General features: G+C 39.4%; 2 protein-coding genes across 3 annotated transcripts in view; both read left to right on the top strand.

Annotated features, from left to right (window-relative positions):
* LOC127439913 (putative nuclease HARBI1) overlaps nt 1–10,245 on the top strand; it is a 26,297-nt gene extending 16,052 nt beyond the window's left edge. The window contains exons 4-6 of the mRNA XM_051696212.1: nt 7,829–7,947; nt 8,024–8,135; nt 8,222–10,245. Coding sequence (XP_051552172.1) covers nt 7,829–7,947; nt 8,024–8,135; nt 8,222–8,496 — 506 coding nt within the window. The 3' untranslated portion in view covers nt 8,497–10,245. The remainder of the gene's footprint in view (nt 1–7,828; nt 7,948–8,023; nt 8,136–8,221) is intronic.
* Nucleotides 10,242–15,826, top strand: LOC127445448 (uncharacterized). 2 transcript variants are annotated; one of them, XM_051705543.1, is made up of 5 exons: nt 10,242–10,330; nt 12,359–12,456; nt 14,910–15,104; nt 15,412–15,488; nt 15,693–15,826. In XM_051705543.1, the coding sequence occupies exons 1-5, from the start codon at nt 10,273–10,275 to the stop codon at nt 15,784–15,786; spliced, it is 522 nt and encodes a 173-aa protein (XP_051561503.1). In that variant the 5' UTR covers nt 10,242–10,272; the 3' UTR covers nt 15,787–15,826. The 2 variants fall into 2 exon arrangements, with proteins under 2 accessions (XP_051561503.1, XP_051561494.1); XM_051705534.1 differs by lacking the exons at nt 10,242–10,330; nt 12,359–12,456 and adding an exon at nt 12,463–14,496.

Genomic DNA, 15,826 nt, shown 5'->3' with positions numbered 1-15,826 from the left:
TTTAAAAGGATGTACTCCAACTCTGCGAATTAATGAATAGAACACCAGTTTCATGATCACACTCGCGCATTGTCATTTTCAGTTGTTGGGCTAAAAAATAAGGATTATTAGGATCTTTTTAAGGGTGCATCTCAATCAGTTCCCTAGTTCAGTAGTCAGGGCACTGATCAGTGACTCACTCCAGGGCACTGAAATGTTCCCTCCTTAAAAAAATCCCACAATGCATTATAAAAACCAGGGAGCAAAAAAGGCCAATTTTAATGACGCTTGTGCCCTCCGCTGAACATTTATTTTATTGCACTTACATGTATATTATCTCTGAATCACATGACTATTATTTCTGTAATTTCATTGGTTTAAGTCAGCAGAACTGAATGTCAATCAAAGACTGTTCATGTCCAGATATGTACCGAAGTTGCAAAGTTCTGCGGCAGTTTTGTATTGATCTCTGTGCTGATCTGGTCCAATTTCTAACAGATTTTTGTTCATACTGTGTGCGTACATCTTAAAAGTAAGTAGTTAAATACTCTTCATGCATCTATTGTTGGATTGAATTACTGTTACGTTATATTGCAATACTAAATGTTTGCTTTGTCTCAATTGCACATTCATTTCAGCATAAAACACGCTGAATAAAGCTTTAAATGCAACTGTTTGAATATTATATGGAAATATTTAATTCTGCTATATCTGATAGTTGATTTAAAGTGAATGTGTATAAACCTGAGGAAACTTACATCTGCTGGACTTATATAAATATGTCCTTATCTTTATGCTGTTGCATTATTACTTTATATTGTTCAATTATTACTGTTCTGTCTTATGATCATGTCTATATTCATTATTGTTATTGTTCATTTATAGAACCACACCGATACTGATGTATGAATCAAATGGGAACAGTAAAGAACTTTATTGTGGACATGGACCAAGTGATTTATTGTTCTGCCTGGACAATCTGTAGCGGTTGCCACATAGGTTAAGAACTGCACCTTAACAATTTTCATACAGTCGTCATGTCTTTAGAAGACGAGCACAAGTGTAAATATATGATTATATTATACTGGGAGTATAAGCAAACAGGAAACCGCGCACCATGAGGCTGCGTTCGTTGTGACGTTAACAATGCCAACAAAGTCAATAGCACCGAAATACTACCAACACATTGGTTTCAACACACGAGGGAACCTGGTTTTGGACCATTGCTACTCTCCCTTCCAGGATGGCTACAAATCCCTCCCCCGCCCACCATTTGGCAAATCGGACCACTCTTCCGATCTGCTTCTGCCCGCTTACAGGCAGAAACTGAAACAGGAAGCATGCATCCTCAGAACGATCAAGTGCTGGTCGGACCAGTCAGACTCTACACTACAAGACTGTTTTGATCACGCGGACTGGGAGATGTTCCGGTCCGCCTCTGATGACGACATCGAGCTTTACACCGATAGCGTAATGTGTTTCATCTGAAAGTGCGTAGAGGATGTTGTTCCGACCAAAACAATACGGATCTACCCCAACCAGAAACCTTGGATTAATAGCGATGTTCGCGCGGCACTTGATGCGCGGACCTCCGCTTTTAATTCCGGGACCGCGGAGGAGCATAAACAAGCCAGTTATGCCCTCTGCAAAACTATCAGAGCAGAAAAACGCCAGTACAGGAACAAGATTGAAGGACAGTTTAACACCACCAACCCTAGAAGCATGTGGCAGGGAATTAATATCATCACGGACTTTAAAGGGAATAAAAACTCCTCCATGAACACCGCTGCCTCTCTCCCGGATGAGCTAAATATTATGCTAGTTTTGAGGGAAATAACACTGCCCTCGCGGAGAGAGCTCTCGCGGCCGAAGCTACAGAGGTTAGTTCACTCTCCGTCTCTGTAGCGGATGTAACCCCATCCTTCCGACGGGCGAATACCCATAAAGCCACGGGTCCAGACGGCATTCCGGGCTGCGTCATCAGAGTGTGCGCGAACCAACTGGCTGGCGTTTTTACAGACATTTTCAACCTTTCCCTCTCCTTGTCTGTGGTCCCCACATGCTTCAAAACGTCCACCATTGTGCCTGTACCAAAACAATCCAAAATCACTTGCTTAAATGACTGGCGTCCTGTTGCTCTGACCCCCATCATCAGCAAATGCTTTGAGAGACTAATCAGAGATTACATCTGCTCTGTGCTGCCTCCCTCACTGGACCCATTGCAGTTTGCTTACCGCAACAACCACTCCACTGATGATGCCATTGCATCTACACTACACACTGCTCTCTCCCACCTGGAAAAAAGAAACACTTATGGGAGAATGCTGTTTGTAGACTACAGCTCAGCATTCAACACCATAGTGCCCTCCAAGCTTGATGTGAATCTCCAGGCTCTGGGCTTAAACAGCTTGCTGTGCAGCTGGATCCTGGACTTCCTGTCAAGCAGACGCCAGGTGGTTAGAATGGGCAGTAACATCTCCTCATCACTGACCCTCAACACTGGAGCCCCACTCCTGTATTCCCTGTACACACATGACTGTGTGGCAACACATAGCTCCAATGCCATCATTAAGTTTGCTGATGATACGACGGTGGTCGGTCTGATCACTGACAATGATGAAACAGCCTACAGAGAGGAGGTGCACACTCTGATACGCTGGTGTCAGGAGCACAACCTCTCCCTCAACGTCAGCAAGACAAAGGAGCTTGTGGTGGACTTCAGGAGAAGAGAATGAGAACACAGCCCCATCACCATCAATGGAGCACCAGTGGAGAGAGTCAGCAGCTTCAAGTTCCTCGGTGTCCACATCACTGAGGAGCTCACATGGTCTGTCCACACTGAGGCCATTGTGAAGAAGGCTCATCAGTGCCTCTTCTTCCTGAGACGGCTGAAGAAGTTTGGAATGAACTGCCACATCCTCACACAGTTCTACACCAGCACTGTAGAGAGCATCCTGACTGGCTGCATCTCCGCCTGGAACGGCAATAGCACCACCCACAAACGCAAAGCCCTGCAAAGGGTGGTGTGAACTGCCAGACACATCATCGGGGGTGAGCTTCCCTCCCTCCAGGACATATATACCAGGCAGTGTGTGAAAAAAGCTCGGAGGATCAACAGAGACTCCAGCCACCCAAGCCATGGGCTGTTCTCACTGCTACCATCAGGCAGGCGGTATCGCAGCATCAGGACCCACACCAGCCGACTTCATGACAGCTTCTTCCCCCAAGCAATCAGACTTTTGAACTCTTGATCTCTCACGATCAATACATCAGCACTGCACTTTATTAATCTTATTATCTCACACTGGACTGTCATAAATTATATTCTCTCTTAACAACACACTGGCAACTGACTATCAACCGACAGCCTGAATGTAAATACAGTACAATGCAACCTACTGTACATTTTATATATACTATATATACTATTTTTTATTGTATAATGTGTATTCTATATTGTGTGTATGTGTATTCTATATTGTGTGTATTGTATACTGTACATTGTGTTATTATTTGTATATTGTGTAAATCTGATGTTTATTGTAAATTGGTATATGTCTCAACACTGTCATGACTGCTATGTTGCTCGGAACTGCACCCAAGAATTTCACACACTATTGCACTTGTGTATATGGTTGTGTGACAATAAAAGTAATTTGATTTGATGTCAAAGCCTTATCTTTGCTTTAAAAGAGATGTTGTCTGTCATCCATAATTACAATGGAAGAGAAACAATCTTTTAAATAGAGTTCTTAAAAGAAGGTTTAAAATACACTCTTTTATATTTTTATTTATTTGTCAATTATCTGTTATAATAACACTGTACGTCTGAATATCTTTGACAAAAATTAACTATAGTGTCATCTATACAGCAATTGTGCTGACTCGTTATCGTGTCGCAGGTGATTGAGTCATAAGTGTCCCAATGTTCAATGGATGAACACCCGCCAGTGCCCGAATTCATGTTCACGATATACTGATTCACAACATAGGGAGCTAGGGAGCTGATTGAGACATGCCATCTGTCATTTTTATTGGAAATTCTGTTTGAAGTGATCTTACAGCATGACTATCATGATTGTTCTGACTTCAAAGTGCCCAGTCAGAAGGTGATTTATCCCGTTTGGAATGGAGACTGATCCTGTGTTCCAAACAGGATAAATCCACCTCCATAGGGCACTTCGAAGGGGGGAACAATTGTGGCTGCCATGTTGAAGGATCGTTCCAAACCAAAGGGTTCATAATAGATGCTTCAAAGGGGCCTTCAAAATGGGCATTTTCGAAGAGTTCAACATTACACTGCATTCCAAACGGGATAAATCAGCCTCCGAAGGGCACTTCTAAGGGGGAGCGATCGTGGCCGCCATGCTGAAGGGTCATTCCAAACCGAAGGGCTCATAAATAGCTGCTTCGAAGGACCCTTCAAAATGGATGTTGCCGTAGGGTTCAACTGATGGACAATTTGGGTGTGTTCCCTTCCAAAGGGGTCATCCCTATGCCCTAATCCTTTCAGAGGGTTTACCCTCCAGACTGAGAGCTTTGGAGGGTTGAAAGGTGTAGGGCTCAAAAATAAAAAATTTTTTGAACCCACTTCAGCTTCATATATCCGAGCAGAGAGAGCTGCTACCGTCGCACAAAGGCTGACGCTAATGTCCTCTGGTTCCGGTCCGCTTGGCAGCGAAGTGTCCATCAGTTGAACTCCACAGAAATGCTTATTTTGAAGGGCCCTTCGAAGCGGCTATTAATGAGCCCTTCGGTTTGGAACAACCATTCAACATGGTGGCCACGATCGTTCGGAGGCAGAATTATATTTTTTGGAACGTAGGGTCAGCTACCAAATGGACCGGAACCGGAGTATGTCACAAATATTTACATACATTTAGTGTAAATTAAACCAGCTGCAAGGTGACATCCCTTCATTTCCATAGTCTATAAAAGCTTTTATTTATTATAATGAAATTTTTCAATTAATTTAAACACCTTGCTTTTTCTTTTTCTTTCTTTGGCTAATGCTTGTGTTTTACTGTAAATTTACTGGATCTGTTATTCTAGAGGAGTTTAAATAAAATAATTATATATAGTGGCATTTTATTTATTTAATAAATGTGCTGTGCGTTTGTTTATCGGTTTATTTTTCATTAAAATAGATCAAACACAACTTTTTCAACATGAAGCTTGAATTTCTTAATAAAATCATAAAGATTTAAATCATTTCCTTTCTGTTTGCATTCTGAAAGCCAGTAGTAAGTACAAACTCGTGTGTAAATATTTCTGAGTAGGTGCAGGTAATGTTTATTAGCGTCAGCCTTTGTGTGATGGCTGCGGCTCTATTGCTTGGAAAGATAAAGCTGAAGTGCGTTACAAATTACTGATATTTTTTAGCCCTTCAGCCCTCCAAAGCTCTCACTCTGGAGGATAAACCTCTGAAGGGATTAGGGAATAGGGATGAGCCCTTTGGAACGGAAAGCACCCACATGTTCGACAACTAGCAGGAAATGTTGAAGGAACTTAAACCATCTTGGAATAGAGGTTTTGGCACGCGGAATTAAACGGTTGCAGGGTAAACTTTGACAGTGGTGAATGGGAGACCACAGCAAATATTATTTTCACTTACCCATTTTACCCAAGAGCAAAAGAAAAAATCCACTACTACATTTGAATGACTTTCCAGAAAAAGAGAAAAATAGAGAGCAGTGGATTAAGACAGTCAGATGGGAGAAGATGCCAAATGTAGGCCTACTGCCACTCTTTCAGCAGCTGTGATAATTACTTTTTAAAACTAATTCCAGGGTAATATAACAAAGCATAATGTTATAAACTTGCACTCAATATAAAAAAAAAAAATGATCATATAAAAAAGTTTGCTAGATTTACGCTGCTAAAAAAGCCGGAAACGCATCATCACAGTCTACCAAAGTCTTTCTAGCAAGTCAGTCCACTGTAGGTCATCTTTGGAATATTCCCGGGAGGCTATTTCCAATCATGACAGTGCAGCTCCTATCTACTTGAATGGGGGAACACCGAAATCTCAAAAACTGCATGCCAAGATTACGTTTAAATGACATATTTCAAATCAGCAGTAAAACCTGATAACACCGGTATTCTAAATTATGCTTCTTTACCTCATATTACACTAAAAAGTGACATTTTCCTGGCTTGTATAGCTAATGCGTGACACATTCTCAAGTTGATTGACAGGCGATGTCTATGTCTAAAAGGTGATTGGCTCTTTTACCTGTAAGGCGGGACTTCCTTTCTACATCCGTTGACCGTTGGGTGCTAGAGCTCCTTGGTTTAGTGTTCTAATTTCTCCTATTCATTTAAATAGAAGTGGCCCATCTCTCATAAATAAATAGTCTCTGCTTATACTTAGTATAATTATTTACATATTAAAGTGCTAATTAAAAAATGCATCACCCAAAAATAAATTCTCATGATTTACTCACCCTCATGCCATCTCAAATGTGTATGACTTTCTTTCTTCTGCAGAATACAAATGAAGATTTTTGGAGCTTCAAAATTTGGCACCCATTCACTTGCATTTTATGGACCTACAGAGCTGAAATATTCTTCTAAAAATCATTAATTAAAAAATGTATTTGTGTTCTGCTTATTTTTGTCTAAGTATAAACCTTCATTTTTATATATGTTTGAGAACCTTATATTTAATTTGATAACACACCCCCTTGATACAGTCTCACACTACCACTATTTCATTTAATTGTTTTATGGAACAAGATTTATGTGCTGTTACATTTTTTTTTAATTGTAACTAAATCTGCCTTTCACCTCATGCCTAATGTGGAGAGAGAGAGAAAAAAATAAAAGAGCTGCCCTGCTTCAAACACAGCCATGTCTGGTGACCCCTCTCCTTTGTCATCACACACCCTATGAGACTCAGTGTATGGGGCCTGTGGTGCAAACTCCACAGAACAATGCTTACATATACATCGTTTTCATATTTTAAATGTGAAGCACTTCAGTCTTATTTACATGGTTTATTTAATAAAAAAGTAAACAGTTCACAAATTATATTTTTATATATATATTTTCATTAAAACATTTAGTAGGAGCACTTTCTGGGGTGTATTCCAGAAAGCAGGTTATGCGACATACCTTGGTAAGTTTATGGATAAGTTAACGGATAACCTCAGCTTTCGGTTCCAAAAATGGAGGGAACTTTCAGGGTTTGTTAGTAGCCATAGCAACTTACTCTCTGAACATAACCAGCTCCAGAGCAGGTTATGTTCCAGGGTTAGTTTGTTTCAGAGAGCTGAGGGAGCATGGCGTGCCCTTTTGAAGAAGATCCAGTGGACGTGGAAGCACAGATTATACGAAATCTTTTCCGCCGTGAGAGGGTGATAAGACCACGTATAGATGTGTTTTTGTATCCAAATGAATATTTGCAGGAGTGTTACAGTTTTTCACGAGAATCGTTCATTTAACAAGTCTTTTGAAACCTTTCATATCCAACGTGACACATCGCGGATCGTCGCTTAACACGGAGCACATTTTGTGCATTGCCCTTCGTTTTTTTGCCACGGGGAGTTTTTTTTTATAATATGGGTGATGCAGAGCATGTGGGAAAGGCAACTGTGTGTAGGGCCGTTCGTACAGTATGCCTTGCACTCAAACGGTTCACACACACACTTTTGTGCAGTTCCCTGGCATCAAACTTTTTGAAAGTCTTTAAAGAGGAATTCCACAGAGTGGTGGGTTCGTCCTTTCTATGATATTCTATGAGAGACCTTTTTAGTTACATATAGCACTACTTCATCTATCCATCCATACGGTACATATGTACACATCCACGATCATTTTAAAATGTATCTAATCATCTAGCTTTCAGTTTCAGGGTTCCCAAATGTCATTGGATGCATTGATGGAACCCACATTCCTATTAAAGTTCCTTCAGTCAATGAAGGAGACTATGTTAATAGGAAGTCATTCCATAGCATCAATGTGCAGGTAACAATAGAATATTGGTTGCCAAATCAATATTTAAACCATTAAATGCCACTCATTACTGGTCCCCACTAACTAGGTAATTTGTGATGCATCCCAACTCATCACAACTGTTGAAGCCAAATGGCCAGGGTCTGTACACGATGCCAGAATTTTCCAGGAGTCATCGTTGTGCCACAAATTTGAACAAGGTAGGTTTTGCCTTACACAATACTGTATGGTTTTTTGTAATTCTAGTATTTTTTTGTAATTTGTTATTAACTAACCACCATTATAGGAAACTTCAGTAGTTACTTGCTGGGGGACAGAGGGTACCCCTGTCTGCCCTATATGACGACCCTCTACCCGGAACCTGGACCACAGACACGATTTAACCTGGCCCACAGCAGAAACCGGGCCATGGTGGAGATGACCATTGGCATCCTGAAGGCCAGGATTCAGTGCCTGCATGGGCTCAGGGTCAGTCCAGAAAGGGCATGTGACATCACAGTGGCATGTGTGGTTCTTCAAAACATTGCCACAATAAAAGGCGAGAGGGGCCCCCTCGCTTGATGAAGATGGTCAAGAGGAACCCCTAATGAACCAAAGAGATGAAAGGGTGGTACGGGATGTGATCTGCCAAAATCACTTTTGACTTAAAACAGTCAAGTGTTCTTATAGTTTCTTTATTTCCTGTAATAAAAAGACATGTGTATTTATTGCTTTACCATTCAACAACAAATGACAGATTAATCATCACTAGGCAAATACAGTTCCCACCTTTAGCCAATGCTCCAGCAATTCAATTTCAAGTCTGGCCTTATGTTCAGCCTTTTCTCCTCTATTTGAAGCTGTATAAGGTCCATCTCACATTTTCTTATGTGCCTTTGAAGATGAACCTTACACAGCTCCTTTGCAGGCAGCTAGGAACACAGAATGATAACTCAATATGCCTGCTAAAGTCTGTTTTACATATACAGACCAATTATTTTAATAAAGACAACTGTTGTCTGTAACAGGACATTGACGAAGTTTTAATCTCTTTTGTTAAAAATAAGTTGCATTATACCTCTATTGGCCTCCCAGCATTTTCATTTTCTAATTCTGTCACAGCATAAGTGGTCTCTTCGTCTTCATCCTACAGTGCAAATTACTAAGGATGTTTAGTCTAGCAAACAGAAACAATACCTAAAGACAGTAATCACTTACAACTGTGGCAGGTTGTGCTGTTGCAGGAGGGTCCATTAATACAACGTGTCCATCAGCAACTGCAAGAAAATTAAACCAGTAAGATACTTAATGTATCTTCTCAAACAAATACAACTAATAATCAATTAGGAATATTATAGTATACACCATATGCAGTAAAATAAATTATGCATAATGCACAAATGAAACAGTGACAGTAAATGCATTCAGAATGCAGAATGGTTTAAGGATTAAAAAAATAAAATAAATAAAAACACTGAATACTTAGTAAAAGGTTGATTGAACTAACCCTTCACAGGTGTTTTGGAACCGACATACCCAGAGTAAGCAAGGAATGGGTTAATCAACCAAGATTTCAGAGTATGTGAATGGAAGTTAACCCTGCTTTCTGGACTACCCCCCTGACCAACAGATAGCAATATATTAAACAGTATACACAAGCTTCAAGTAATGAGCCCAATGTCAAGATATTTGAAGCCCAATCGCTTTTTTTTTTTTTTTTTTAAAAAGCTTAATTTTCCCCATACTTAAACAGCCATGAACAATTACATATAAAAAAAAGACAAACACATATGATTGAACAAAGATGCCCAGGAATAATAAACCAAAGAATTAAACAATGAGGAAACAAGGGGAATGCTGCAATAGATATAATGAGGGTCCAGTAATAACCAAACACAAACAAACGTGCCAAAAACCACAGAAACCACTAATTTAGACAAAGAGTTCTTCACGCTTCCTAAGCCCCATTCCAGTGTGGAGGACACTTTTCAAAGATATACAAGAGGATCTAGAACAAATGAAAAGAAGGATCAGCTGAGATTGCTCCAATCAGAAGAACACAACAATCAAAGTGATCACACTACACAGGTGGAGACACTGAGATCATTAAATCACTCCTGATTTTTCAATAAACCAAAAGTGAAAAATTACACAGCCTCATTACTCTTAGAATATAAAAGTGGGTCTCTTTCAAGGTAAGGTTTACTGAAATTCTCAAGACTGAGCTGAACAACCAGGTAAGGGTTTGATATGGTAACCAATTCAATGATTTTTCTATTAAGTATTTTTTTTTTTGTACTTTGATCATCTAAATGCAGGTAGCGTAATACTTTATCTTGCTTGCTTTTCAGGTGTATCATGGCAATGATGAGAGCCATTTTGCTGCTTTGTGTAGTTTTCTACTTGAATGCAGCAGGTAGACAAACCATTGTTAAAAACCCCATACAAACACCTTTCAGCTAGGACATAGCTTTTTTTGGGGGGTTTGAGTACTATGCTCAGTTCTTGTCAGCTTATTACTAAATGCTGTCTTACTACTATGCCCCACAGTATACACTACCACTTAAGTTGAGAGCTTGGGGGGGGATGGTACATATGTACACAAGCATACCCTTTTGGGAGTATTAAAGTATTGCTAAATCTTGCATTTGCAACTTTACACTTTTGTAACGTTCTGCGCGCTTGCAATTTCCGTTATGCTTCCACCTCCTGCTCTGCATACAAATCATTTAGGCACCATTTTACCTTGGTTTATATTTGTGGAATCTGCAAGTCATTCTACAGTGCCTTAACTTCATGTTCATCTTGCCCTACAGGTAACCACTGCTGGAATGATTACATCTGTTCAAACTCCCTTGGCTATATTTGTGCTAAACATGTCTGACATCTTTCTGCTGCTGATGTACTTTTACTGTAGTTTACTGAAAATAAATTCTATTACAATTGCTTTAAATTGTGTCAAGATTTGGGAGCATCTTTCAAAAGATGCTGGGTACTTGCAGGGCTGAAATCTGTCCTTGGAAGTAGTAATGGGTTATGAAAAGGAGTTTTAGAAACTCAAAGGTTGCTCACAAACATCAAGTGTCTTCAACTAAAGCATGTAAGACTGACTGCAATAGACTCTCCAATAACAATTATGAACTTCCTGAATGTTAAATTTGGCACCATCTGACTGACTCCCCCCACAGAAGTAGATGCTAAAGGGCCATTTATGTGCACTATGCCACAACTCCTTGTTTTCAGGAGTTACACATACAGCATTTAGAATTGTATACAGCTTTTGCTGTTTTGGAACTCTACTTTAATTTGCCAAAGTGGCATTCAGCTGATCCCAAAGTATAGTCCAGTGTGTTTTTTATTTTTTTTATACACCATCACTATTTGGAGTCATTTGACCATCTAGATGGGCCCCATTTCCAGGAGCCATCACTCCGACACCTTATCCTGGAGTAACCCTGCTAATTTGGTACTAAACCACTTGTCATTTCAAACCCAGTTGAAAGCTAATTGCTTCATTAAGCTTAACATTGATTTTCACATACCACAGTATGCAATAGACTGGCATGTCTTGAGGTCAAATGGCAAAGAAACTGTTTTTTTTCTAGACATCACTTAAGGAATGAAACCTATACAATGCTTGAAATTGCCAAAAACTGAATTTCATACAAAGGTCTACACTACAGTCTTCAAGGACAACTGGCTCTAACAGGGACAGTAAGAGATGTGTAAGGCCAGATGTATGACTAAAGAGGATATGTACATCAGAGTCTTTAGTTTGAGAAATGGACACAGCTGACAGCTTCATTGAATTCTACCTGCTCAACACTAGTTTCATGTACAACAGTAAAGACTCTGGTGTGCAGGCCTTATGGGAAGAAGACCCTTTTGGGATGGGGGGGAAAAAGGTTAGCGTGGGCAAAGAAATGCAGACATTGGACAACCGCTAATTGTGAAAGCGTGTTCTGGATCTTAACCCCATTGAGCTTTTTTGGGATCTGCTAGACTGTAAGGTGCGTGAGAAGTGCCCGACAAGACAGCCACATCTACGGCAAGTGGTACAGGAAGTGTGGGGTGAAATGTCACCTGAGTATCTGGACAAACTGACAGCTAGAATGCCAAGGATCTGCAAAGCTGTCATTGTCATTGATTTTTTTGATGAGAACTCCGTAGTTTAAGAAGTTCTGAACATTTTTTTTCAAATTGTAGTAATTTTTCATGTTATTAATGTCCTGACTATACATTGTGGTCAGTTGAATTCCACAAGAGCAAAATCTGTACATTATTCCAAACTTTCAGCCGCCAGTGTATGATATGTATGTATGTGTATGTGTGTGTGTGTATATATATATATATATATATATATATATATATATATATATATATATATAATTTTTTTTTTTTTAAACCACTTTAAATGCCCACAAGTTCCTTTTTTTTTTTCAAGGCAAGTCGGTCCACTCAATGGCCATCTATGGAACACTCCTGGGCAGCCATTTCTATGGATACAGCAGCATAAAAGTACAGCTCCTGTCTACTTGGATGGTAAAGGACCGTAATCAAACAATTGGTCAAGATTACAATCAAAGAACATTTCAATCTGTAGTAAAATCTGACAATGGTATCAAATGCTGCTTCAGCTCAGATCATTCTTTTAAAACCCCCCACCATTTTTCAGGCTAATTCAGGTCATGTGCATGCATACTCTCGAGTTGACTGACAGGTGATGTCTATCTAAAAGTTGATTGGCTCTTTTACCTATCCACAGATTTCCTGAACCACTGGTGAGCCATGATTCTAACTGACTGTTTTCTGTTTCTGGTCTCGAGATGCAATGCAAAAACTACTAAAATGAGTAATCCAGATGGAGAACTACCATTAAAATTTTCTTGGAGTAAAAATGAATTTCAGGCTCAACATGTGCTGTTGTTGGCTGTCATTACATAACCATAACTAACCTCGGACCATCGCTTCATGTCAGGTCGTATAATGTCAGTTGAGGCACTATCAATTAAAAAAACTAATCTCGACTCTGTGACGTATTGGCACTATACAGCCACATGTTGTTTTTGACAATTTTGACAAAAGTTATACCTTAAACATTATACGCTAAGAATATATATGCCGATGCTAGTGAAAACATTGGAGACCAGATATTGAAAATAGTCGAATCGTGGAACACTTCTGTGTTCAGGAAAAAGGTGGATAAGGCTAGACTTTTCTACATGTGCTGAGTGTTCCAGTGGACCATTTTAAAAGACTGTAATGATGTTTTCATCTTATTTGGCAGCGTTAATCTAGCAAACTTTTTTGTTTAATGCCAATTTTTAAATGCCGTAAAATTAAAATATTAAACTTTTATTACATTACCCTGGAATTAGTTTTAAAAATTAGTTACCTCAAATACAGCTTCTGAGAGAGTGACAGTAAATTTTCATTTGGAAAGTTGTAGAAATGTAATCGTGTCGTTTTTCTTTTGCTGTTTCGAGCAAATATATGTGCAAACATTATGTTTGATGTGGTCTACTATTCGCTCCCATTCATGTCGAAGTTTACCCTGCAATTGTTTACTTCTGTACTCTAAAACCTGGAAGTGTGTGAAAAGGGTTCATTTCTCCCATTCATTTAATACCAGTCTCTGCTAAACTGTCTCTGGCCCCTCATTAAAGTGTTGCTAGGCAACAGATTTGTTTTCCTTTTAGGCAGGAAACAAGTATGCTCTTTCTCTGTGTTGATCTAATTAATTTCTTTATATTTTAAATCAAGGGCCGGCCCGTGGCACAGGTGACATAGGTGGTTGCCTAGGGCGCAAAATGACAGGGACGCCAACAAGAGGTCTTTTTTATTATTGTTGTCAGAAGTGCGCACTTCTACACCTGTGTTGAGCAAAATGTGCCACTGACATCCTTACATTGCTGATGAATGGTTACATAAGACCACGTCCTTTTTCCTTTTTTTTTTTTTTTTTTTTTACCTGAAAAGTGCATCTGGCCGGGATTTCAAAATTGGTCTTCATATTAAGGTGCTGCTCTCTACAGTTAGGACTATCAAACATTCAGTATATTTGTTACTGAGTGTCAGTTTTTAAGCTTATATGAGTCCTTAAGTAATGGGGGTTATGCGCAACATACGGTTCTGTACGTTCTACGCTGACATGGCGCTGTTTTACTCAAGATGCCTTCAGGAACTACCAAAGATGAGCATAACCGATGTCCATCGCATATGCAGGTTGACATCTAAAACTCCTGCCACCAAAATGGATAAGGGATTTAAGCTATATGCTTCCTCATACATATGCGACTACGAGGGTATGTAGTAGTCCCGAATGGAAATGCTGTACAATATGTCGCTATGTTAGCTGACACTAACATAAACTACCTAGTCTTATCTGTGGATCTACATAATCACATTAACACGTTGTTAATTTTTTCACCAATATCAAATAAAGACAGGCTGACTGGTGCTGTCAGCATCAGGGCAGCCTGTCACAGGACTATGAGGAAAAGCGAGATGCCACACAGCCTGAGAGTAACGTTAAGAATGGTTTGGGTGTTCTGTTCAAGTTCTCAGTCTGTTCCAGTTAAGGTACAGTTTTTATCAAGCCTTTCAGAGTGGGAATAAGAATAGATGAATCTGTGATCATGACCAAGTCCCTTTGTTATCCTGAAACACTTGGTAAATGCATGCACAGTTGTTCCAAGTTCATTGCTTTTGTTGTTGTTTGTCTACTTGTTAAAAGATGAGGATAGTGAGGTCACTGGGGTATAGTTGACTGACTGTAAATCCTTAATTCTTGAGTGCCACCTATTATTCCATGTTATTCATAATCAGGCCTCCCAAAATAAAAATCCCTCTATTACACACAGTATTAACAAATTCCGTTATTGTATATATTGTATTAATGGCATTGCCAAACTTGCCCCAGCAACCTAACTAGACTGATAATCAAATCAATGTCAGTGTTTGTAAAAAAAATCACTCCATATATTTTTGTACAGATTGTTCTTCGGGATTCGGACCCTGTCATCCTCGTATCAAATTGGTGCTTGTGTGAAGCTAGTACTGCAGTGTACAACCACATTGTAGCTTTGCTGTTTCAAACAGAACATTATTCAGAGCTTGATGTGCAGGTTGTGCCCCCTGTCCACTCCTGCACTGAGACAGAGCAGCAATGGCACAAGCCCAGAACAGCTGTAAGTGTTGAGATGTGACTCCTGGTATTAGTGATATTAAAATATAAACAATAAGACAACTGTATTGGAAGCATGTTTTGTCAGTGCCACAGCCCAACTTGTAATGATCAGGAACCTTAGAAGGACAGCAATGAATTATTAAATGCAATTTGTTTGCTCTCATTTTTTTGACATAGGCAGTCATAGGTAATATGTCACATACTTTGCCTGACTAGTTAGTATTTTGTGTTATTTTTTTTTCCTTTTAATTTTCTTGTCTCTTAATGTTCATATTATTATTATTATTATTTTTTTTTTTTTTTGTAAGGGAGTGAAACCTGGGCCAATAAACAAAATGGTCATCACAAGACCAAGACCCACATGGCTCATGGAAGGAGGAATCAGGTGAGTTAGTTAGCTCCTATTACTGTAATTACTGCATTGTGCAAGGCAGTATGGTAAATGTTATTACTATATCACATGCTGCACTCAGTGGTATTGTTGAATACCCCTGCTGTACACTTATCACAACTGTTTCTCCAACATATTTACTAGTCAGTGCATGACAATTGCTGTCTTTCACATTTTCACTATTACTGTCTTTTACAGAAATACACTCTACAAGGGCTTGGTTGGGGACCCACTTGACATCTCTTTGCTACAGATTGGAGACACATACAAAGACTTTGACATTACGGAGTAACCTTTAGTAGCAACTATGGGTATATGTGATGAGAAGACCC

The sequence above is a fragment of the Myxocyprinus asiaticus genome, chromosome 1 (genome assembly GCF_019703515.2).
Source record: "Myxocyprinus asiaticus isolate MX2 ecotype Aquarium Trade chromosome 1, UBuf_Myxa_2, whole genome shotgun sequence".
Taxonomy (NCBI): Eukaryota; Metazoa; Chordata; class Actinopteri; order Cypriniformes; family Catostomidae; genus Myxocyprinus; species Myxocyprinus asiaticus.
The sequence above is the reverse complement of the archived record's forward strand: the minus strand, read 5'-3'. Positions and strand labels throughout refer to the sequence as shown.